Source organism: Marmota monax, unplaced genomic scaffold (genome assembly GCF_021218885.2).
Source record: "Marmota monax isolate L192 unplaced genomic scaffold, Marmota_monax_Labrador192_F-V1.1 WCK01_AAM20220418_F8-fsc00006, whole genome shotgun sequence".
Taxonomy (NCBI): Eukaryota; Metazoa; Chordata; class Mammalia; order Rodentia; family Sciuridae; genus Marmota; species Marmota monax.
The window spans coordinates 24,864,173-24,890,177 of NW_026693712.1; the positions used below are offsets into that span (position 1 = coordinate 24,864,173).

The following is a 26,005-nucleotide window of genomic DNA, read 5'->3' on the forward strand; positions in this document are numbered from 1 at the left end:
ACACTTTGTTGCAACTCTTTTTCAAGTACTTAAGATAAAAATTTAAAATCTTGGCATTTTGATTATGCTTTAAGTTTTATTAAAAGAAAGTGTACTGATGTTCTTGCATTAAAACTTTACAAACATTCAAACTATTTATGTGGTTACTTCCACCAAATAACCTTTGCTTTTTCAATAAAATTCCTTAATGTTTTATAGCCAAATTAACTTTATTTTCTTGTTGGTGAACTAGTATCAGATTTTACACATGGATGAATTGGAAAATATGTACTTGAAACACGTTCGCTTTGTTTACTACAAGGTTAGTGGGTTTGGGATTTGATCAAATAAAATGATGACTCTTTATACAGTATTCTAAACTGAAGACAGAGGAATTCTTTCGAACTCATTCTCCAAGACCAGAATTACCCTTATGCCAAAACCAGACATGGACACAATAACAACAACTACAAAAAAGAAAATTATAGGCCAATATCCTTGATAAACATGGATGCAAAAAAAACTCAATGAAAGTCTAGCAAACTGAAGCTAATGACACATTAAAGATTATTCACCATGATCAAGTGGAAATTATCCCAGGGTTACCAGAATAGTAACCAATAAGGAAACCTAACAGCACAGAGAATACAACAAAAGTACAAATCCATTTACAACAAAAATCAATAAAAATGATATAACACCTCAACAGAGTAAAGAACAAAAACCATATGATCATCTCAGTAGAGTAAAATGCATTTGATAAAATTCAACATTCCTTTATGATAACTATGAAAAATTTAGGTATAGAAGGAACACATATCAACATAATAAAAGCTAGGGCCAGGTGCAGTGGTACACACCTGTAATACCAGTAGCTTGGGAGACTGAGGCAGGAGGATTGCAAGTTCAAAGCCACTCTCAGCAAAAGTGAGGTGCTAAGCAATTCAGCGAGATCCTTTCTCTAAATAAAATACAAAATAGGACTGGGAATGTGGCTTAATGGTCAAGTACTCCTGAGTTCAATCCCTGGCAAGCCCCCTCCCCACAAAAAAAAAACATAAGAAAAGCTATATAAAATAAGCCAAAAGCCAACATCACACTGAATGAGGAAAGGCTGAAAGTTTTCTAAGATGTGAAATAAGATAAGAATACCCATTTTCATCAATTTTATTCAACATCATACTGCAAGACTTATCTAGAGCAATCAGACAAAAGAAATAAGTAAAGGACATCCAAATTGGAAAACAGAAAATCAAATATCACATGTGGGTGTGTGTATGTGTGTATTTCCAAGGACTCCACCAAAATTCTATTAGAATAAATGAATTCAGAAAAACTGTAGGATACAAAATCAACATGTAAAAATCAGAAATGTTGCCACAAGTCATTAACTAATGATCTGAAATAGAAATTAAGAAAGTAATCTTATTTATATGACTACAAGGGGAAAAAAAAGAGCTAAGAGAAAATTTAACCAAAGAGGTAAAATACCTCTGTAATGAAAACTTTAAAACATCGATGAGGGGCTGGGGTTGTGGCTCAGCTGTAGCGCACTTGCCTGGCATGTGTGAGGCAACTGGGTTTGATTCTCAGCACCACATAAAAATAAATAAATAAAATAAAGGTTTATCAACAACTAAAAAAAAATTATAAAAAATACTGATGAAAGAAAATGAAGAAGAATAAAGAATCAAGATGACAGAATAGAAGTAACTTTCACATGACTGTGAAGAAGTAAGAGCAATAAAGGACAAATTAAATTTTTAGGAAAGAAAGAGAATAAGACCTTTGGGAACCAATAAGGAAACCTAACAGTGCAGAGAAGAAAACAAAAATACAAATCAATTTACAACTTCAACTCTGCCTCCAGGTTGGGGGCAGGAACCTGATCTTGCAAGCATAAGGAAAGCTGAAAAGTTCAAACCACCCCAATAATAACAGCAGTCCTAAATTCAGGGAAAATCCATGATTCTTACAAGTTTTAAATCCAGTTTGTGGATAAAATCCAGTTTGTGACTCTTCCTGCACCTTAAGCTACTGTTAGAAAAGAAATTCACTGTATCACCCATCAAATTTTCAGAGTTCTATAACCAGGAGCTATCTTGAGAAGGGTCCTATTGTTAGGGACTAAACTCCTTTGGGCATGAAAAAACTAGGAACCCATTATAATTCAGTGTATTTGTGGACACACTGCCACACTGTGTGGGAGATGGTCATATGAGACAGTTGTAGATTGGGGGAGTGTTTAACACAAACTCTTTAAGAGCAAGGAGTACAGATGTGATGAGGAGGAAATTAGAGGGCACAGTAGTCAGTGATCCTACCCACTATGATGAGAAAACACAACCAGTTGTAGGTGGTTTCATATGGGAGCCAGGTCCAAAGGTGATAAAATGAAGACTAGCAAATTGCTTGGTTTCCACAATCCTACCACCTAGTATACAGAACTCAGTGGTCTGATTCCTACCCATATCTTCAGATTTATTCTGTGATATGGTTGAATATAACCCTTCCCAGTATGGGCCATTTACCACTAAATCTCAGTTGGTAAAAAGGGCTTGCTGTTTCCCTGACAGCACCCATGTCAACAGATGCACAGACTGAGAAAGAAATCAGGAAAACGATCCAACTCATAATAGCCTCAAAAAGTAAAATGCCTAGGAATAAACTTAACCAGGGAGGTAAAAGACCTTTATAATAAAAATTGTAAAACACTAAAGAAATAAATTGAAGAAGACATTAGAAGATGGAAAGACATTCCATATTCATGGATTGAGACAATTAATATTGTTAATATTAATTAACAATGAAGGTGATCTGAGAAACCAATGCAATCTCTATCAAAATTCCAATGTCATTCTTCACAGGACTAGAAAAAATAACACTAAAATTTACACGGAAACACAAAAACTCCAAATAACCAAAACAATTCTGAGCAAAAAGAGTAATGTTGGATATATAATACCTGATTTCAAAATATACTAAAGAGCCATAGTAACCAAAACAGCATGATAATGGTATGAAGACAGACATGAAGACCAATAGAATAGAGTAGAGGAACCTAAAATAGTACCTACAGTCATCAGATGCTTGACAAAGATGCTAAAAACATCCATTGAAGAAAGGAGCCTCTCAACAAATGATGTTAGGAAAACTGAATATCTACACATAGAAGACTGAAATTAGACCCCTTTCACTCTGTACAAAAATCAACTAAAAATATTTTAACGTAAGACTTAAAAACAGCATACTACAGAGACACAGCCACATCAATGTTTATAGCAGCACAATTCACAATAGCTAAACTGTGGAACCAGCCTAGATGCCCCTTCAATAGATGATTGGATAAAAAAAAGTGGCATATATACACAATGGAATATTACTCAGCAATAAAAGAGAATAAAATCATGGTATTGCAGGTAAATGAATGGAGTTAGAGAAGATAATGCTAAGTGAAGTTAGCCAATCCCCAAAAAGCCGAATGTTTTCTTTGATATAATGAGGTTGATTCATAGTGGGGTATGGAGGGAGAGCATGGGAGGAATAGATGAACTCTGGATAGGGCAGAGGGGTGGGTGGGGAAGGGAGAGGGCATGGGGTCAGAAATGATGGTGGAATGTGATGATCATCATTATCCAAAGTGCATGTATGAAAACACGAATTGGTGTGAATATACTTTGTATACAACCAGATATGAAAAATTGTATTGTATATGTATAGTTTTGCAGGCAATTGTTACTGATAGAACTTTTCAGAATTTGTATGCCTTATGGGAAGTCCCTGAAGGTTTGCCAGTGTCCTTGCTGTCTATAATAGGCTTTGACTCTCAGGGAAAATCTGACAAAACTCATAAAATAGTTATATACTGACTAACAAAATGGAATTTACTTGCTTCCATTCTGATATTATTGGTTGCAGTAATAAATGAACCACATTGAATCTTCAGAATCTACAGATAACTTTTGTTCTACTCTGAGGTTTGCCTGAGTACTCTAAGATAACATCACAGAGTTTGTGTCTTTAATAAGGATAGTCAGAAATAATAATAAAAAATAATAAATAAATAAATAAGAAGAAAGGGAACATATCAGGTACTTCAAACTGTTGACACCTTTAAAAATAGGCTTTTTCTTAGCCTTCTGAACTGATATCACTTAGATAACTTTCAGACTTTACCAATGATCTGAGTCAGAATTTCTAGGACTTTTTTAGTCCAGAATCTGAGATTTCTTGAAAGTAGACTGCTAATTAAGATTCAGTAAATCAAAAATTAATTACAGTGGACTAAGTGGAATTAAAAGGAATATTTTATTGTGATGATTTGTTTGGAATATTTTAGATGTTGTGTTATTGTTTTATTTCCTAGATGTAGCAAAAATCCTTTTCTTCTTAAATAACCCACATCCCACAATTTAGTGAACTGATTTTTGTATGCCGAAATAATTTTTTTCCCTAGTACTGAGGATTGAACATAGAGGCACTTTACAACTGAACTTTATTCACAGTCCTTTTTCTTTTTTTCATCTCCCTCCCTCCCTTCCTACCTTCTTCCCTTCCTTTTTTTCTTTTTTGAGATAGGATCTCACTAAATTGCCCAGCTGGCTTCTAACTTGCAGTCCTCCTGCTTTAGCCTCCCAGAGTTTCTGGGATTATAAGTATGTGCCACCATGTCTGGCAAATATTCTTACATAGTAAGTACTTGATTTTCACTAATTCTTCAGAAATTAGAAATTTTTAGTCTCATTGCTTTTTATGACAATATATGTTTGTATATGTTTAATAAGAATTTATCTGCCTCTATATCAGAATATAATTGAACAAACTTAGTAAATGAGGTTTCCCAGAGTGTATGATTTGAGAATGGTACTATTTAATCAGATATGGAAAACAAAGGCTGACTTTATATATGGGAGGACAATAGCTAGGCTACTCAGGAAAACTGGTTTACAGAAGACCAGGCTTACAGATGATAAAAGGCAAACAAGGAAGCTGCCAATTTGAGGATCTGAAAAACAGAGAATATAATCCACATATATATGTATGACAGAAGAAATCTGGTAGAGAGAGTATTGAGTGTTTTGTTTGTTTTGTTTTGCCCATGGGAATAAAAACAGGGCTTGTTCACCACTTCTGTACGTGGGCTGTAGGCCTCACTGATTTTATTTCTGTGTTCTTGTCTCATGGATTCAAAGAATGAAATCCACAGATGGTGGCAGAGGACGTAAATGAAAGAAACAAAATCAGTTTTCAAAGAGAAGAAAAAAGATGGAATTCCCACCATGTGAGGGGGAAACTGGGAGAAAGCTTTCCCTCTAGTATACTAGTATATTAGCCTGGGGACTTAGGGCTTCTTGATAAAGGCATTGATCAGAGTCCATGCTGAACAGACATTAAAAAAGTGTTGGGGCTAATTTTTGGAATCTATGCTGTACAGGTGTTGGGAGGATACCAAGGCTACTTGCTTGGCCCATTGATTTCTAAGTTGCTGTGTGCTTTTAGATCTTTAGCTGATTTTTTTTTTTTTCCTAACCTCCATTTGGGTCCATCCCGTTTCCATTTTCCTGGCCACTCTGAGACAGAAGTGGACTAGAATGTTTAACCTCACAGGATTTCCTTTATGTTTGAAAAACAAAAACAAAACCCGAAACATCTTATTTGGGGCCCATCACCCTCATTGTCTGATTAACTAATCCTGTGGGGTGCGGTAGGGGTAAAACCTGCCAGTCACAAAAAATGGGACAATGAATTCCAGTACTATTATAATCTGGAGACAAAATAGTTTTCCCTTTTAAGAACTGACAGGATACCCCATTTGGCCAGGGGACACTTCTGATTGCAGCCCTGCCTGTTGCCTACAGAACTAAAATATAAGGGTCTCCCAGAGTCCCCATGTATGCAAGTGCCTGTATCTTTGCCCTGCTGATTTCTGCAGAGAGAGAGAGAGCTCTAACAATCCCTGTATGGTCAATGTGACCTTCATTGGACCAGAATGCCCTAGATACATATGTATATAAAGAGAGAGTATCTGGGTACAATTGACAGTGGGGGGAACTCACTTGATGTTGATGGCATTATAATGATGATAAGGGAGTCTGGTTAAACAACCCTTTGAGTGAAAACCCCTTGAGTGAAAACTGGAAGGAAAAAAAAAGATTAAGGTACAGTTTTTTGTATATGCTAGACTGTGACCCCTCTCCTGATATAAAATTTGTGAATTAAATGTACAGATAACATTCTTACCCAGAAAGCAAAACTTCATTTGCAAATGCCTCCCAGGAAAAGAAAACAGAGCCTACTCTTCTGGAGGTCTACTAGAAGTGAGTAAGGCCTTTTTAGGCCAAAGGGACCCTGAGAAAGATGATTAATGTTATCTTAACTTGGACTATCAGCACTGAGGTTAAAGAATTAAAAAAAAATTGAATCCTCTTTTGGTGTCCTGCTGTATTTGTACATTAGTGGCAACACTTTTTTGCATCCAACTTAGTTTTTGACTGTTTAGACTCCTTATTATTTAATCACAAATATGCCTACATGTACAGAATCTTTCACTTATTTCAACTGACAGACCAACTCCTAACTGCAAGATTATACAATTATTCAGAAAAAAACATTCAAAGATCAGATTGTTACAGTGAAACATTATCTTTTTCTTAGACAGGTTTATATCTATAGGTGGCCCATTCAGCCAAGATCTTTCCCAAGAAACAATCTATACGAGCATCACAGCATTGCCCATGTCTTAAAGGGCCGGGAAACAAAACAAAACATAATCAGAGAGGATCCTCAAACCATGGCTTACAGATGGAAACATTTAAAACAGACCAGATAGGGGGAAATCACAAGTTCCCAACTCCTGCTTACCTGTGACTTTAACCCCAGTGGTACCACAGATGTCCCTATTAAAATGGCAGATGTTCCCACAAAGGGGAACTAGATGTATAGAATCAAGATTCTCAGTGTGCACACTGGGGGCTCCTACCAATGGCCAAGTTGTCACAATTTTACTGTGTTTAGTTTTCTTTTTCTGAAAGTAGACCAAGGTGGAGCAATACATATAGTTCAGGGAAGGAAGGTGGGAGTTCCCTGAAGCAAAAAGGGGCTTCAGCAGCTGCTGGGAAGGTCCCTCAGTCCCTTTACTCAAAAGAATAGCTCCTTTGGTTTGACCTGAGACACACTCACCCATCTCCTAAATTTCCAGCAGTCAGCTCTCAAAAAAAGATTGCCTTACATACTCAGTATGGAAGTGCAGTTGCATGGAGTGCCAGGCCTGCCCAAGAGAGCCAGAAGGCAGGGGTGGGGTGGGTGGGACTGCTTTCAGGTCCCACCTAGGGTACCAGTTCTTTTTTTTTTTTTACTGAAAGCTCTGTCTTTGTTCCTAATGTCAATTCATGCCAATTTAATAATAAGAAAAAGGGAAAAGAAAGTTTATTACTGACATCTTCCTGTGAAGAACAGATAACTCAAGATAATTTGGTTCCCCGCCCCCAGGGTAGGAAAGGGGAGAGGAAGAAGAGGAAAAGAAAAACATGTCCCTTTTAAAATAAGCAGCAAGGGATATCTATATTCACAAGATAAAGTGGACCACTGTTACACAATCTCATATGGTTGTTGGCAGAATTAAGAATTTTGCAGGACTGGGTGTGGTGGTGCACACCTGTAATCCCAGCAACTCCAGAGGCTAAGGAAGGAGGAACCTGAGTTCAAAGCCAGTCTCAGCAGATTATGGAGACACTTAGCAATTCTGTGAGACCCTGTCTCTAAATACAATATAAAAAAGAACTGAGGATGTGGCTCAGTGGTTAAGCACCCTACGTTCAATTCTTGGTACCAAAAAAAAAAAAAAAAAAAGAATTTTGCAGGACTAACAGCCTGGTTTCTTGCAACTTTTGATTCCTGGGGGCCTACTGTGGTTTGGTTTCCTGCCAAATCATCCTCTCCACAATGTGAGAATTTGGCTTCTTCAAGGACAACAGGAAAATCTTGCCTAGTGCTTTCAATTTCCCCAACTTCTTCATGATTGTAACTTGTAGATTTTCTTTTAAAAGCTCACTTGATTCTATCAGGTCCAACCAGGATAATTTGCCTTTAATTCTTTTTTTCTTGGTACCTGGGATTGAACTCAGGGGCACGGAGCCATATCCCCAGCCCTATTTTTTTTTTAAAATATATATTTATTTATGTATTTATTTTTTAGTTTTCGGCAGACACAACATCTTTGTTTGTATGTGGTGCTGAGGATCGAACCCGGGCCGCACGCATGCCAGGCGAGCGCGCTACCACTTGAGCCACATCCCCAGCCCCCAGCCCTATTTTGTATTTTATTTAGAGATAGGGTCTCACTGAGTTGCTTAGTGCCTCTATATTGCCAAGGCTGACTTTGAACTCACAATCTTCCTGCCTCAGCCTCCTGAGCCCCCAGGAGTTACAGACGTGAGCCACCATGTCTGGATGCCTTTTATTCTTAACTGAGTAATAATTGGAAGTAAACAAAGTTGGGTTTAATTCTGATGGAGGAGATAGTCATCTAATACAAAACATCACAACAGCGAACTGTGGTAACTTCTGTGAAGGAAATCTACAGGCTGGTATGACAGAGTAATGAGGGAAGAGCTCTTGTGATGGGGTAACAGGAGGTGTTGGTTATCTGGGCTGAGACTTCAAAGATGAGAATGAAATTGGTCAAGACAGGAAGTGAAAGAAGCATTGGCTAGGTTGCAGCTTGTGTTTGAAATTTTTCTTTTTCTTTTTTGGTACCAGGGATTTAACCACTGAGCCACATCCCCAGCGCTTTTTATATTTTATTAAGAGACAGGGTCTTGCTAAGTTGCTTAGGGTCTCACTAAGTTGCTGAGGCTGGCTTTGAACTTGTAATCCTCCTGCCTCAGCCTCCCAAACTGCTGGAATTACAGGTGTGAGCCACTATATTGGGCTTGAAACGAATTTTTCAAGAACACAGATTGTCTTCCAAAAGAGAACTCTGAAAATTTGCTGTTTTTTCTATCATCTTTGGTTTTAAGAATTTCAGCAAAAATACAACTAAATAGGAGTTAAAACTACTGGAAACCATGATTTTCAGATGCACACGACAATGTCTTTTCTGACCTTTGAGAATGCCCTTATAGGGCTGGGGATGTGGCTCAAGCGGTAGCGTGCTTGTCTGGCATGCATGCGGCCCAGGTTCAATCCTCAGTACCACATACCAACAAAGATGTTGTGTCTGCCGATAACTAAAAAAAAATAAATAAATATTAAAAAAAAAAAAAAAAGAGAATGCCCTTATAGGCCATGCATACTATCTACCACCATCAGGGGGATTAATGGCACATGGACTGTTCCCTCCTTGTATCATTTGTGCTATATGAAGCTTTAGCTATTTACAACAGTCACCATTACCCAAACGCATGCATTGAAGCCTTCTATATGTGGGTATCATTTTTAGAGGCAAATGTGAATTTCAAAGAGTACATTTCATGTTAGCAAAGAATGAAAAGAAAAGGATTTTCTATTAAAGTGTTTTGCATTTTAAATATACATACTGGTTTGCAGCACAACTATTGCTATGTCATTACACAAGTGTATCCCAGGTTGGAATATTATTCATACATATTTCATATCACAGAATCCACTGTTTTGCTACAACAAATTATACATTGAAATAAATCATATGAACATACAAGTAGCAATTTGGGGGCTCTTCCTTTCCTTCCTGTACAACATTTTCTCCCCTCTAACCAATTAATATTTTATTAAATCTTGAGAAATATATTTCAGAAATATTTCTCAGTCCTAATCCTACTTCATTATCCCTAGCATGTTTTAATTCATAATTTTAAGGCCTCTCCATTGACTATTTAAATAACCTTAACTAGCCTTCTTGCTAAGAGTTTGTTTCTACTCTAGTTCATCTTCTATACAGTTGCCAGATTATTTTCCTAAAAACTGAACAAAATCCTTGTCCTCATGCAGTTTACAATCTAGTGGAAGACTAAACAAAGAAAAAAACCACACCAACACTCCGAATAAACATGTGATAATGGGCTATAAAGGAAGTAAAATCAGGATCAGAAGAAATAATAATGGAGAGTATAATTTTTGGATATGGTGGTGACATTTGATGACAACAAATGTTAATGTGCTCCACCTACAGCTCAGCAGGAAAATATCTAGTCACACCAGGCTGGGTTTAATGCTTTGTTGCAAGGAGGCAGAGAGAACACCATAAAGAACTGTGGAAACTCATGGTAACAAGGTATTGTAAAAAAGATATTATATAGAATTGGGGTTTTATTACGTGATTGGGGAAAGGGTCAAAGCTTTACTCTGGATTGGATACTGTCAAAAAACAGAGGTGATTTTATAATTGGATATTTTAATATTTGTTATTTAGAAACCAGGAAGAATGTAGCAAAACTAAGACTGTATTTATGGTCAAAACATAGTAGTTACTTATAATAGTCAAAATGTTTGGTCATGTTTGTGGTTTGGAGGATGTTTTTATATTTGCAGTGTTCAGATACAGTTATGAAGAGGTTTTATTTTTGTCTTGTCTATTTCAGTCAGAGAGTAGTCAAACAGTTTTGTGAGACCATGTTCAATAGAACATTGACTTAGTTAGCAATGCCAGGCCAGCTGCCAGAAACACTAATGCCTAGCTAATAGCACCAGTCCAGCTCCCAGGGATGTATTTCCTCCTCTTACGAATAAAGCCATCAGCTGCTACAGTTGTATGTATAACTGTATTTTACAATTACTATTTGTAATTATTACTGAATATTCATCAATATAAGTATTTAGGGTGATGAGTTATAAAACTCATTGTAGTTTTGGTGACTTTAGTAGGAGCCTAAAATATACAAGATTCTCTGCTATACACATGGTAAAGAAGAAAAGGAAAAACAAACAAAAAAAGAGATACTGATGATCCTAGGCTTCAAAGTTTTTTTTTTTTTCTTTTGTACAGAGGATTGAACCTGGGGTGCTCAACCACTGAGCAAAATCCCCATCCCTATACTGTATCTTATTTAGAGACAGGGGCTCACTGAGTTGCTTAGTACCTCACTTTTTCTGAGGCTGACTTTGAACTTGAGATCTTTCTGCCTCAGCCCTGCAAGCCACTGGGATTTATGCGCGTGCTACTGCGCCCAACTTTAGTTTTGATTTTGAGACTGGGCCTTGCTAAGTTGCTTAGGGCCTTGTTAAGTTGCTGAGGTTGGCTTTAAACTCTCACTCTTCCTGTTGCAGCCTCCCAAATTACTGGGATTACAAATGTGTTCCACTGCACCCAGCTGCATTTTTTTTTTTTTTTTTTTAAAAAACAGGAATTGTACAGAGTTTGCTTCAATCAGGTAGATTCCAGGGCTCAAGTTCCAGAGAGTCTGATTCAATGCACTTTTTTTTTTGGGGGGGCACTACTGGGGATTGATCCCAATGATGCTCTACCACTGAGCTACATTGCCCAGCTCTTTAAAAAAATTTGCTTTTTAAAAAATTCTAGATAAGAGTTTCACCAAGGCTGGCCTCAAACTTGCCATTCTCCTGCCTAAGCCTCCCAAGTTGCTGGGACTACAGGGGTGAGAAAACTCCTCCCTCACCTGCCATACCTCAGTACACACAAACTTTGAGATTTATTCACATTTTATCGCTGAGTAGTATTTCATTGAATGAGTATACCTCGTTATCTACTCCATTCTCCTAGTGATGAACATCTGGGGTACTTGCAATTTTTGTTGATAACAAAGTTGCTATGAACATTTCTGTAGATTTTTTTTTGTGTGTATGCTTTCATTTCTCCTGGATAAATACCAGATGTGGGATTTCTGGTTATAGGACAGATACATGTTTTGACTTACATGAAAAGGATAGGAATATAATTTTGGCATTGAGAAAGTAATAGTTTCAGAACAGCCACTTCTTTTTCTCAAAGCACAGTCTAGTAAAGATAGCAAAGAATGTGTTATAATACCATAACCAACCATTCATCAATGGACCACTCCCCAATAGAGTTTTGGGACCTTGGAAGATCTCTCTGCATACAGCCAACAGGGATGAAAGCCATGTTGTAAATGTACCTTGTGCCACACATTCAATATGAAATCCTCTGACAAATTTTTGCCTTTAGGATTCTTTCATTATGACCAAACTTAGAAGGGGGAGATTCCTGAATGACAGACTTAAAAGTCATTTCTGACAAAGAGGTCATTACTAGAACAGGTTTGATGGGTGAAGGCTGGGTGAGGCTGGCGACTATACTGGGAAAATCACATTTAGATTCAAGCAGTGGTCTCCAAGTCCATGGGCCTTGAGTCTTGCAATATTGCTTCCTTGGTCAGCCTCTTAGGTTATCTTTAATAGCTTTTAAAATCAACTGCTACTTCTCTACCACCTTTCAGCAGGTAAAGAGGCTCTGCTTAATGGAAAACAGAAGATATCAGAAAGGAACTCTTTCATGGTCCTGTCAGAAACACCCACCTCTTTGTATCCATTTTGTCCTCATTCTCTCCAGTCAACATGAAACAAAAAAATAAACAAACAAAAAACCCCCAAAATATCCCTTTAAAGCTCTATCTACTACATCTTCTCTTCCCCATACCTTCTCTTTTATACTGGTTACTATGGTTTGAAAATCCCCTCCAAAATTCATTGAAATTAATTGCCACTACAACATTATTAAGACCTCAGACCTTTAAGAGGTAAGCAGGACGTGAAGGCTCTTGTCATGAATAGATTAATGCTCTTAACTCGGCTGCAGATATTAAGGATCAGGGCAGATTTTGTCTGTTGAGTGCTCCCTAACCCTATCTATCTCCCCGTTACAATGCAGTAGGAATATGCTCTTAGAATTCCCAGTCTCCTGGGAAGCTTATTTCCTCCTTCTCACCGGGGCAACCAAGGTTTTTCATACAGACACTGCACAAACAGGTTTAAAATGGATGGGTAGGCAGAATTCTCAGGGTGCAGACAACGGTCACCTAAAGCTTGTAGCTTGGAATGTTGGATGACTCACTAGAGTGGGAAATGTTAACTTTCTGCTGTGTGCAGGTAATTTGTAAAATGCTTCCATTATGAAAAGTCAGTAATATGCAACAAGTACTAGAACAAGTGGGGAAAAACAGTGGTGCCGCGCAAGCAACCGGGCGCTCACAGGACCGCCGCGCACCACTCAACGGGAGCGCATCCGCTACTCCCGCCACTCCCGCCAGGGGCCCTTCCGGCGGAACCCGTTCCTCGGCACCAAAGCCGCCTCAGTTTCCGAGTCGGGGGTGAAGATAGGGTGGAAGGTGAGGGGAAGAGCCCAGCGGCTCCTGGCCAATGGCAGCTCTTGAACTTACACCTCAAGACGTCAGAGCGGCTGTGGAAACGGATGTCACACAGCTGGCTCGGAAGTGTCTCCTCCCTCCTCAGAAGAGGCTAGAGCCCGGCGGCCCCGGAGAAACCTTGGGCGACCGGAGGGAGAAGCGCGCCACACCCGGGAGCTCTGCACCCTCGCGGGTCAGCTCCCCGCTAGCAGGGCCTTCCTGGCTGCAGTCCCGAGAAACTAGCCCGGGGCTGGTGTCTCCGCCCCGAGCGCGCCCTCGCGGCCAGCTCCGCCCCCTCCTGGAGCGGGCCGCGCGCTCCTGCGGTTCTGAGCTGTGTCGCGGGCGCGCGCGCCGCCGGCGGAGCCGCAGTTAAAATGGTCCGAGCGGGACTTGGCTTTGCCCCTGCTGCGGCGCTGACTGACTGAGCCGGCTGGCCGGGTGCGGACTGGTTGCATAGCAGGCAGACTCGCTCGCTCACTCGGGTCCCTAAAGCTCGCGCCCATCGTTCTCCCGGCTTCCCGGGGCAAAGCATGTAGCCCTCCTCGGGCACCCGGGCCGCCCGCAGCTGACGCCCACCCCACCGTCGCGTGTGTGCCCGTGTGTGCGCCGGGCGGGCGACCCCGCTGCGGGCCGGAGGCCCAGCCAGCGAGCAGGCTGCCCCGCTGCTGGGAGCCCGCCTCTCTGGGCCGCCCTCCCTCCCCGTCCCCGTCCCCGTCCCCCTCCTCGGGGCCTTCTATATGGGCCACCTTCTCTCGAAGGAGCCGCGTAACCGCCCGAGCCAGAAGAGGCCTCGCTGTTGCAGCTGGTGTCGCCGGCGGCGCCCTCTCCTCAGGCTGCCTCGCCGGACACCGGCCAAGGCGCCCCCACAGCCGGCGGCGCCCCGGAGCCGGGACTGCTTCTTCCGAGGGCCCTGCATGCTCTGCTTCATCGTGCACAGCCCCGGCGCGCCCGCCCCCGCCGGCCCAGAGGAGGAGCCGCCGCTCTCGCCGCCACGGGACGGGGCCTACGCCGCCGCCTCCTCTCAGCACCTGGCACGGCGCTACGCGGCCCTGGCCGCCGAGGACTGCGCCGCTGCTGCCCGCCGCTTCCTGCTGTCCTCGGCTGCCGCTGCTGCCGCCGCCGCCGCCTCGGCTTCGTCTCCCGCCTCCTGCTGCAAAGAGCTGGGGCTGGCCGCGGCCGCCGCCTGGGAGCAGCAGGGCCGGAGCCTCTTCCTGGCCAGCGTGGGGCCCGTGCGCTTCCTGGGGCCGCCCGCCGCCGTGCAGCTCTTCCGGGGTCCGACACCGGCTGAGCCCCCCACGCCCCCCGAAATGGTGTGCAAACGGAAGGGGGCCGGGGTCCCCGCCTGTACCCCCTGCAAGCAGCCCCGCTGCGGCGGCGGTGGCTGCGGTGGCGGCGGCGGCGGCGGGGGAGGGCCTGCGGGAGGAGGCGCCTCGCCGCCGCGGCCCCCCGACGCCGGCTACTGCCAGGAGCAGCCCCCGCAACCGCTCTGTCCCCCGCCCTCCTCTCCCACTTCCGAAAGTGCCCCCATCGAGGCCGGCGGGGACGCTGTCCGAGCTGGGGGTACCGCCCCCTCGTCCGCTCAGCAGCAGCATGAATGCGGCGACGCGGATTGTCAGGAGCCCCCAGAAAACCCCTGCGACTGTCACAGGGAGCCGCCCCCCGAAACCCCAGACATCAACCAGCTGCCGCCGTCCATCCTGCTTAAGGTGGGTCTGGGCGAGAGGCGCAGGGATGCTCACTTTCCCCCAACTCAGGCCCCCGCCTCCTAGGTTTTCTCTCTCCTCCCCCTGTGCTCAGAGGAGGGGGTTCCCTGACAGCCGGGGGACGTCCGAAGGGGAGACTGGGAAGCCGGTAGGGCCAATGCTTATGGCCTGGATTTTGAAGTAGAACTTAGGAGTCTGCTGAATGCCTTTAATAGCTTAGGTCTGTTACCCGCAATTCCTGGTTCATCTGTTATTAGAGTCCTCAGCCCACTGCTTTAGAAACTAGTAGTACATTTTCTGGGAAAAAGATTTATTTTAATCACGAGCAATTTATGTTTGGTTAAAGGCTTCACATGTTTGTATTTGAAAATCTTCAAACGGCATTTTCAGGTCTAATAGTTGCTAGTTAATGTCAATATTATTGGGCATTACTACTGTCAGCTATACACACACATACATACACACACACGCATATGTATATATAATTTATTCCTCCAATTTATGCTGTGAGACAAATGCTGTTAATCCTCATTTTGTACAAGAAAAAAACTGAGTTTTTTCAATGCTTGGGTCAGAAAGCTTACAGTAATGAATCAGGCAGAATTGGTCTTTGCTCCGGTGGAGCTAATAATAGTTAATTGGGGGGCTGGGGCTCAGCTCAGTGGCAGAGTGCTTGCCTAGCACATGTGAGGTCCTGAGTTCGATCCTTAGCACCACATAAAAATAAGTAGAATAAAGGCATTCTGTCTATCTTATAACTATAAAAAATAGTTAATTGGGGCTTGAAGTGATTGTACAAGGTCACATACATAAAGGGAGATCTGAGTCTTGAACTAGGGAATTTATGCCTTACTAACCCCTTTTGTTTTGTTTATGTTATATTATCTTCCTAAACTTCAATCCTTACACAAAAACGTACAGATTACCAGAAGGTAAGGACAGATTATTGTTGTGGGGTGGGGGCTGGTAGAGTGGGTGAGTGGAGGATTGAGTGCCCTATGGGAATTTTGTGTGTCTTTCAATTACTAAGTAAATTTTGCAGTTTTGTCACTGCCAGTGACAAACATTAGTTATGTGATAGTTTGTATTAAGCTGTTACAAACTAATTTTTAATTTTTTCTTTGTTTTCTCTCTTGGTCCCAAATCTTTTCTTTCTGGAGCTTAATAAATATAAAGTCTCCATTTTCAATGTGGATGATATTTAAGACTAGCCAAAAATAACCTTGATAAGAGTTCTACTATTTTTGTTACTGAAGTAACTCATGAATTAAAATTGTTACTGTCACCAGTATACTTTCTTTGATTAGACTGTTTGCATATTTATAATCCTGTGTATTTGGATATGTTTTACTGGGACATTAATAATCTTGTGAATAATACAGCAAAAGAGAGGGAAAGTTTACTTTTCCTTGTGCCAAAATATGATGATTTTAACTATTAAGGAGGTAATTTTTTTTGTAGGATTATTTGCTTACTCTGTGTAGGCATAGGGTGTGTTTTAGGATAGAGGGAACTTTCTCAAGTCCTTTAAATCATTCCATGACAGGGACAAATAAAATATCAACAAGTATTTGGTATTAAAGTTTCATTACTGTCTTCTTATTTGGCAAGTAAGACTTTAAAAACAAACCAGAAGAAAAATCAGGTATTTTCCTCTTTCTACCTAAAACATCATTTCATGAAGTAAAGAACATTTTAATAATAAGAAAAAAATCTAGGAAGGATTCGGTCTTGTAATAATGAGCAACCCTTATAGAAAAATTTATTCTATCTGCTACATTGTTCTTTTTCATCTTTTTGTTCTGGATTGTTGAAAACCATTTAAAGGACATTTAGGAATTACCCATGGACTTGTTTGTTGTGTTGGAGTATTTGGACACATTATGTAGATTTCCATTATTTGTGTTGAAGCTTGAATAAAGAGTCTCTGATTTTCACGGTCCTAAGGGTATCCAGCAGGAAGTGAGTTAGACTCTCTGAGGTGAATTGAAATAGAGAGATTTTTCAGCCAACTCAAGTAGAACTCTTGAGTGCAGAGACTCTGTGCATGCATCTCTTTTTCATTGTTCTAGTAGCACTCAGTAAATATCAATGAATGAATAAATAATCAGGTGTTCAGAGCCTGGCCTGAAACTTCTGGTGAATATGCCACACCACTAAAGAAGGTTCTAAGGAATATTCACGTTTGACTTGAGTTACTGTTGTTTGAGCCACAGGATGGCCTTGTGATGGTGAAAAGGTTTGACTCTACTTTTGATAAGGGCTGGAGGCTTTTTGATTTGGAGGAGACAAGACTTGTGGAGCTTTGACAGTTCCTCCCCACCCCCCAGCATTTGAAGGGTCATTGCATTGAGATCCATCATCTGCATTCGAAAATGTTATTACAAAGTATGTCCTACTCCCCTGATAATAGGTCTGTAGCTTTTATAATTGCATTTCTTCATCTTTTGTATTAGCAAATTATGATAGTTGTTTAAAAATGAGGAGCAGGGGAAGAATTTAGGGATTTTTTTTGGGGGGAAAGTTATCACATACTTGCCCATTTTAAAAATATGAATAGAAAGAGAAAAATTAAACTCTGTTGTTTCATAGGCTGATTTTGGCTTAAGATCAATAAGGCATTTCATTTTTATATAAGTAATATTCTTTGCTTTAAAGTATTCAAATAATTCAGGTAAAGCCTAATTTGCTTTGTTTCACCCCTGTGTTCCTGTTTAGTTTCCTCAGCAGAGGTAACTAAGCATAGTGAACAATTTAAGTTGTTTTGTAATCCTGCATGGTTCAGTACATTAGTTGCTAGCTACATGTATTTAAATTTTAAGTAGTTAAATAAGATTTTAAATTTAGTTTCTTAGTTATAATAGCCACATTTCAGAAATTTGTAAGTCATGTGGTTAGTAGCTACTGTACTGGACTGTGCAGATAGAACTGTTCTATTATTGCAGAAAGTGCTATGTAAACCTTCATAGCTTTCTTTTTGTAAGTGGCATCAAAATGTACATATTCTGTAACTTTCATTTTTTATTAACGTTAACACGTAGTTTCCTTCATTCTTTTTAACTGCTGCTTCGTGTCACATAGTATTATACCATATTTCTCTGTGAACGGATGTTTCCAATTTTTTTGCAATTAAGAAAATGCTTATATGTGTTTTCTACACACATGTGGTCATATTCTTCTAGGGTGCATTTCAAGAAATGGACTTTCAGAATTGGAGTTTGTACTTGGAATTTTAGAAAGTCTAACAATGAGCGCTGTCATAAAATGGAATGAAACTTTCCTGGAAATTGTAAGCCTTACTGGAAATCATAATTATGCAACTTCAGAATAGGAAGAGATTTTTGAGATCATCTTGTTACTCTCCCCCCCCCACCCCCCCTTCAATGGATGAAGAAACAGCCACAGAGAAGTGAAATAGCTTACTCCAAGACATTTTAGTGAATGGCAGACCCTGGACTAGATTCCAGGTGTAGAGATGTTTTCAACATATTCTTTCCAAGGGCCTAAATACTCTCTCAGGAATTTATGAAAGGGATTCCAAAGTTGTGGGGGGATTATACCAGACAACTTTAAATTACTGATTCATTGGCTAATTTTATAATTGGGTCTATAGGGTTGAGTTGTGGTCTTTAAATATAAGAAATGTGGGAAGCAGAGAATGGCTCATCAAAAGTCAGAGAGCATTTTTCTTAAAGTACTTAAACCTGTTAAAATTGATCTTTGGTTTCTGGTTGTTTTGGATCAAATAGGCTATCTTCAGTCTTTGCTACTTGTTGGCTTCATAACTTTAAGCAACTCAGTCTACTAAAATCACTATTAGATTTTTATATGGTAGAACCACTATTACAACAATTTTCTTTACATAGTTACAATCTGAGCCATTGGGTATCTTGAAATTGGCATTTAAATATTAGATGCTGTGTGGTTTATGTATAGATTATTTTGCTGTTAGTCAACTAAATGGGAGACCCAAAATATATAAACCACAATAAGAAACAATCTCAATGCATTCACCTCTGATAGTGCCAATAGATAATAAATTTTTGTGGATTTATTACTGACAGGAGACTATAGTGGTCAAGGCAGAGTTCTATGAGAGAAATATGCATTGAAGGAAAGCATATGTACCTGATCAGTTTTTTCTAGATGTGAAAACAGGGATGAAAGCACATGGAAATGAGAGTCAAAGAAGAAGAGTAATATTTATTTAAACCTTTATGAGTGTACATTACTAGTGAACAGGAAGGAAGAATTAAGTTATATATACCATTTCATGAATGCCTTATTTAAGGGTCCAGTTACCAGATTACCTTTCAAACAGATGAGATGGTTTTAGTGCTAAAATTCAGTCTTTATCAAGTCAGGTTTACAAGCTTTTTTTTTTTTTTTTTTTTTGCTGAAGGATGTCAAGTGTTCTTGATCAAGTTAATCAGGCTACCAAAAAATGAGATTTGTTTACTTCTCATTTAAGATTTTTGTCAGTTTGGGTGCCTTAAAATGAGTTACTGACGAGGTAATCTTGAATGCGTTGTCAACTTTGGGGTTCTAAGTTATGTGACTGATAGGGAAAGAAAAGAGGCTAAAGGAAGGAAAATACTGATTTATTTCACTTAGCGTAATCGAGTTTTAAAAAGTTTGGTATCTTTGGCTACATATTTTATACTTATCAATTATGTATTAAATTCCTTTTCTTATGTAAATCCATGTGGATTTAGTCATTGATGTGTGAGTTATAACAGTCATCCTTACTTTTACAAAAGACAATATTCAAAATACGCAAATCAGACAGTTTTCAAGCAAGGAGCTGCTAAGTTTCAATGACTATTCCCCACATGTTATTTGTTAAGGGAAAAATTAGCCCTTTAAGGCCATATAATCCTTTAACCTTAAATAAAGGATCTTACCTGCAGAAATCTTCTCTTATCTGTAACACGAGGAGGATGAGCATAAAAATATTCTTAAGAGTAGGAATTGGAGCTATGGCTGATGAAGGGCTTAGTGAATCCTTGCCATTAAAAACATAATACTGGAAAAATTGCTCAAAGCTTTTCAGATTTTAGAAGTCCACTAAAAGTAGACAAAAAATGGGGAGTCATGCATTCTTAGGAAAACAGAAGCTGTTAAAGCTTCTGGCAAGACAGTGGAAGTCTACAGCATTCTTGCATGGTATCCCTACTGTGACCTCCTGCCTTCACACTTTTGGCACGAACTATAGTTTGGAATACTAGTAGCTTTGCTGCCAAAGGTCTGACTAGGTTTGGGACAATAAATCGTAACCTGTATTTGCCAACTGAAAGTGGTGTACTTGTTAGGAAAATAAGGAAAAATTATACATATGCTAGTCTGAGATTGTGGTGCATGTTGGGATAAGTGGGAGTCTAGCTGTAAATTAAACAAACAGACCTTGGAAATGAGAGGACCATGAAGATTATAATCTCTTTATGCATCCTGGTTTATTATAAAAACGCCCATGGTGTACATGGTGGGTAAGGACTGAGGTGTCTTAACAGAAAGCAAGGGTCAAGGCAATATAAGAAATGGCCAAGTGGATTGCAAGTTTGAGCCTAGCCTTGGTAACTTGTGAGACCTTGTTCAAAATAAAAATAATAAAGAGGGCTGGGGATGTAACTCAGTGGTAAAGTGGTCCTGGATTCAATCCCTAGTACCAAAAAAAAAAAAGGCGGGGTGTCAAATCTTGAATATGCCTTTTCTGTAACCCACACACAGAAGAGCAGGCTGGAGATACTGGAGCACACCTTTGCCATATAATGAGTGGAAAATCAAGCAATTCAGACATATGACTTCTTTAGGAAGCCAGGCTAAAAAATAAGAAAACACGAACAGATAACATAGATTCCATAGTGTAAGGCCAGGCAGGTTTAAAATAGAAGGGCTCAGAAAAACAATATTTTACAAATACTACAATATTTAAAATGTCAATTTTTTTTTGGTGCCTGAGATTGAACCCAGGAGTATTTAACCACTGAACACATCCTTAGACCTTTTTATTTTTTGACACAGGGCCTTGCTGGCTTTGAACCCTCAGTCTCTTGCTTTAGCCTCCTGAGCCGCTGGGATTATAGGCATGTGTCACTGTGCCTGGGCAAAAATGTCTTAATTTTTTAAAATTAATTATTTGTCTTAATTAGTTATACATGACAGTAGAATGCATTTATGCACTTTGATATATCATACATAGATGGGATATAATTTCTCATTTTTCTCAGTGTACATATTGCAGAATCATATTGATCATGTAGTCATGTATATACATAAAGTAATAATGTCCATTTCATTCTACTATCCTTCCTATCCCCACATCTCCTCCCCTCTCCGCCCCTCCCTTCCCTTTACTTCCTCTACCTAATCTAAGATAACTCTATTCTTCTCAAGTGCCTTCCCCAATCCATTGTGAATTAGTGTCTGCATATTAGAGAAAACATTTGGCCTTTGGTTTTTTGGGATTGACTTATTTTGCTTAGCATGATATTTTCCAGCTCCATCCATTTACTAGCAAATGCCATAATTTCATTCTTCAAAGCTGGGTAATGTTTCATTGTATATATATCCATTCATCTATTGAAGAACACCTAGGTTGGCTCCATGGTTTAACTATTGTGAATTGAGCTGCTATCAAAAAAAAATTTCTAATTTTTAACAAAAAATTTTTAGATATGTGGAAAGACAGAAACATGTGATCATACTGAGGGGGGAAAAAGCAGCTAATGGAAACTGACTCTGAGTGGGCCCAGATTTAAAGAGTTCAAATGCCTACTATAAACATGTTAAAAGAATGAGGAAACATTATTCAAAAAATTATGAGAACATGGTGACATTGATCCAACAAATGGGAAGTCTCTCTAAAGAAATGGAAGCTATAAATAGATTTTTATTTTTTTCATAAATAGAAGTGCTTTCTTAACTTTACTGTCAGATTTTCCATTGTTATTGTATAAAAATACCTAATAGCTCTAAAATTTATTTTTGTATTTATTCTTCTTTAGGATTTTCCATATATAAGATGATGACGTATGTGAAATAGAGAACGTTCTAATTCTTACTTTTCAATCTAAGTACCTTTTGTTTCTTGTCTTTGCTTACTTAATAGCATTATTGAGACTTTCCAGTACAATGTTGCATAGTGATAGCATACATCTTTGTCTTGTTCCTGATATCAGAGTAAAAACTTTTAGTCTTTTACCATTAAGTATGATGTTAGTGTAGATCATATTTTTCAGGTTGAGGAAGTGATCTTTTATGTCTGGATTTTGCTGTGTTTGAATCAAGAAAGGGTATTGTATTTTGTTGAAGGCTTTGTCCTGTACTAGTTGAAGTGATCAATTTTTTTTGTTCTTGTTTTTTAAAACTTTCATTTTGTTAATATGGTGTGTTACATGGATTATTTTTTCCCTACCCATGGATCACCCTCAACCATGGTATATATAGTTCTTCTTTTACTCTGTTGTAGGGATTTAGTTTGCTAATGTTTTACTGAAGATTTTTGCATCTACGTTCATAAAGGATATTGGTCTATAGTTTCTTGTGATTTTTTTGGTGTGGCTTTGGTGTCAGGATAATGCTGACCTTATAGAATGTTAGGAAGCATTCTGTCATCTTAATTTTTAGAAGAATTTAAGATGGATTGGTCTTAATTCTTTTTTAAACTTATTACCAGTGAGGTCCTCTAGTCCTTAAAACTGTCTTAATAGGTAGCAGTAGTCAGGTGAGGGTTCATAGGCTGTGCCAAGCAGGCAGGCTCTAAATGAGTAAAATTTTGCCTTTTGGGCTTTTTTTGAAGATGATTATACATGTAAAAATTTGAGTTTAGCACAAGTGGGCTTTTGAGTCTCAGTCTGCAGTGAATAAATAACCTAGGGGTAATACACAAGGTCATCTTTGGCGCATTTATATAACACTAATGACTGTTTTAATCTTCTGTTGAATCCCTGTAACACATTTTTAGTTATTGTATGATTCAATTCCAGAATTTTTATTGGATTTATTTTCATAATTTCTACTGTTTAAAGTATTTTCTATTTAATGAGACATCTCTATTTGGTTCTCATGGTTTTCTTTCTTTCTTTATTTGCATTGTTGGGGGTTGCATACAAGAAAAGAGCTGTACCACTGAACTGCATTCCCAGCCCTCCTTTAGTTCTTTGCACATGGTTTCCTTTAGCTCTTTGAGCATATCTTAATTGTTTATTTAACTTTGTCTCAGAAGTCCAATATCTGGGCTTCCTCCTGGGTAGTTTCTGTTAATTTCTTTTTTTCATGTGGATGGGTCATGCTTTCTTGTTCTTTGAATGTTTCTCATGTATAAATGTATACACACACACACACACACACATGAATTTGTATATATGTACAAATATGAATGTATGTACGTACATACAACTATAATACATTTTGTTATACATTTTATATTTTATATGTATTTTAAACTGGACATTGTGAAGTTGTAACGTGGCAGTTCAGGTGTAAACCTTTCATTAGCTCCTAAATTTTTTAATCGATCTTGACAGTTTTTGAAAATTTATTCTTTTTTTTTTTTTCTGTGAAGGAACAGGTTTTTGGAATTCCCTCTTCTGTTGTTTTCACTGATATCCTCTCACACTTTTGAATAACCCATTCATGCATTCCTATAATCTCAGTGACTTGGGCTGAGGCAGGAGGGTTGCAAGTTTGAGATCAGCCTCAGTATTTTAGCAAGATCCTGTCTCAAAATAAAAAATGAACAGGGCTAAGGATGTAGCTCAGTGAAAAAGTACCTAGAGGTTCATCCCAAGTACTAAAAACAAACAAACAAAAAAACACTCATCAAGGAAGATTTCACAAAGAAACTTAGAAAATATTTTGAACTGTATGAAAGTGAAAAACATTAACATTTATGAGATGCAAACTAAAGTGGTGGTTAAAAGGAATTTATAACTCTAAGTGCACATGTTATAAAGAAGGGGTCACAAAGTATAGCCCTGAGGTGCCAAATCTGCCAATTTTTGTAAATAGTTTTTTTGGGGCATTCAGCTATGCAAAAATGAGTGTGCAGGGCTATGTTCCAGTAAAACTTAAGACTAGGGAAATGAAGTTTCTCTCAGATACAGCCACCTAGGCTGCTTTGTAGTTTTGCATCACTGAGGCTGCTTTCAAGGTGGTAAGAAAAAAGTAATGAATCCTTGTATACTCTTTCGATCACAGAGTTCCCTTTCTTAGTTCACTTGTCCAGAAATATAGCTTTACCTTTAAGGTTTAAGGTTCCTTCACAGCAGCCACATTGCACTCTGTTAATGAGGAAACATTTGGGATATGTGACCAGTAGAGAGAAAAGGGAAACAATACAAAAGGCAGACTCTTCTTACTTTTTGTCTTGCAGAGGCATCATTCTCCTGGTCTAGAAAGATGGTGTTTTCTGAATTTTGTTGGATATGCCTGTAGTATAGTTCTACACATGGGCTACATGCATTAGGGAATAAAAGGAAAAAACAAAACAAACTCGGGAAGCTTATTCCTCTGATTGGTCATTCCTCATATTTTTGCTTCCCTCTGCATTCTATCTATTATTAACTTTTTAGAATCCTGAGGTAGTAGTTTTTAATATGTTGTAGTCCAGAAGTTTTACTTCAGAGTAGTACAGGTAAGATTTTCTTGTAGTCTTATTCCATTTTTGTTGGTGTTGGAGGCACATTCATTAGGTGATTCTTAAATATATTCTCTACATCTCACTAGATCATTTTGGGAGAAAATACTTATGAAGAGAAGGCCTTTGTTTTTCCAAGGCTTAATCAAGATTTAAACATAATAGATATTCTAGCTTAGCTGTGTACAACTTTTGATTGTACAGAGGTAAGTCATGTAGGCCATGGTTATGAAATTATTTATTACATATGTTGTTCCAGACACTTTTCCAGAAATTTTATCCATACTCTTTAATTTCACAATAACCCTACTCTGTAAATGCCTTATTTTTCCTATCTGAAAGATAAGGGTGATGGCTCAGTGGCAGAGCACTTCCCTCGCACATGTTAGGGACTGGGTTTGATCCTTAGCACTACAAAAATAAACAAAATAGAGATATTGTGTCCATATATAACTAAAAAATATTTAAAAAAGAAAATTGAGGCACAGAGAGGTTAGATAATTTACCCAAGGTTATATAGATAGGTTTGGATCATGGCTTTCCCCATCTACTAATATAAGGCAATATATTAAGAGTCTATGTTCTCTTTAAAATTTTTACTTAATATTGTGGAAATTTTCATATATAAACCAAAGCAAAGAATGGTATGTTGGATCCCCAGTTGTTCTTTACCCAGTTTAACTTCTTTTTTGTTTTATGTTTTGCCAACATTTTTTGTTTTCAATAAAGAATCTAAAAGCATATTCTGGGTATATCATTTCAGCCATAAACACTAAAGTATCTAAAGTTATAATAGCTTTTTAAAGAGAATATAGCCATTTTAATATAACTACAATCTAAAAAGTGAAAAGTAATTTTTTTTTACATCATCTAATATCTACTTTATGTTCATTCAGTTTTATCTGATTGTCCAGATATATCTTGTCATAGTTGGTTCTATTGAGTGTTTCTCCATCCACACAGTTGATACACTTTTTTTTGGTTTTTGTGTTCAGTCCTGGGGATTGCACCCAGGAGCAGTCTATGGCCAGTCCTTTTTATTTTCAATTTGAAGGCAGGGTCTTGCTAAGTTGCTTCAGCTGACTTCAAACTTGAGATCTTCGTATCTTGGCTTCCCAAGTAGCAGGGATTACAGATATGCACCACCCTGCCCAGCCATATAACTCTTGATTTTCATAAATCTGTATTGGTTCTAACCCTGACTGACTGTAACAGTAACTGTAATTGTAATTTAAAAAATTTGTTTAAAGTAGTTTTTTAATTTTAGGATAATTTTGTTTTATTTTGTATATTGGGTGAATAACATCATGTTTGATATGGAGTAATTTTAGATTTATAAAAAGAGTATAAATATAAAAAAGTGTACAGAGAGTTCCCCTGTACTCCTTACC

The 26,005-nt window shown here is 38.8% G+C and overlaps 1 protein-coding gene across 2 annotated transcripts in view; it reads left to right on the forward strand.

Annotated features, from left to right (window-relative positions):
- The first annotated feature begins 13,973 nt into the window (after positions 1-13,973).
- The window catches only part of Fbxl17 (F-box and leucine rich repeat protein 17), a 532,270-nt gene continuing 520,238 nt past the window's right edge, over positions 13,974-26,005 (forward strand). The window contains exon 1 of one of the 2 annotated variants that reach the window (XM_046459970.2): positions 13,974-14,980. In XM_046459970.2, coding sequence (XP_046315926.1) covers positions 14,012-14,980 — 969 coding nt within the window. In that variant the 5' untranslated portion in view covers positions 13,974-14,011. The remainder of the gene's footprint in view (positions 14,981-26,005) is intronic. The other variant, XM_046459969.2, reaches the window with a different exon arrangement.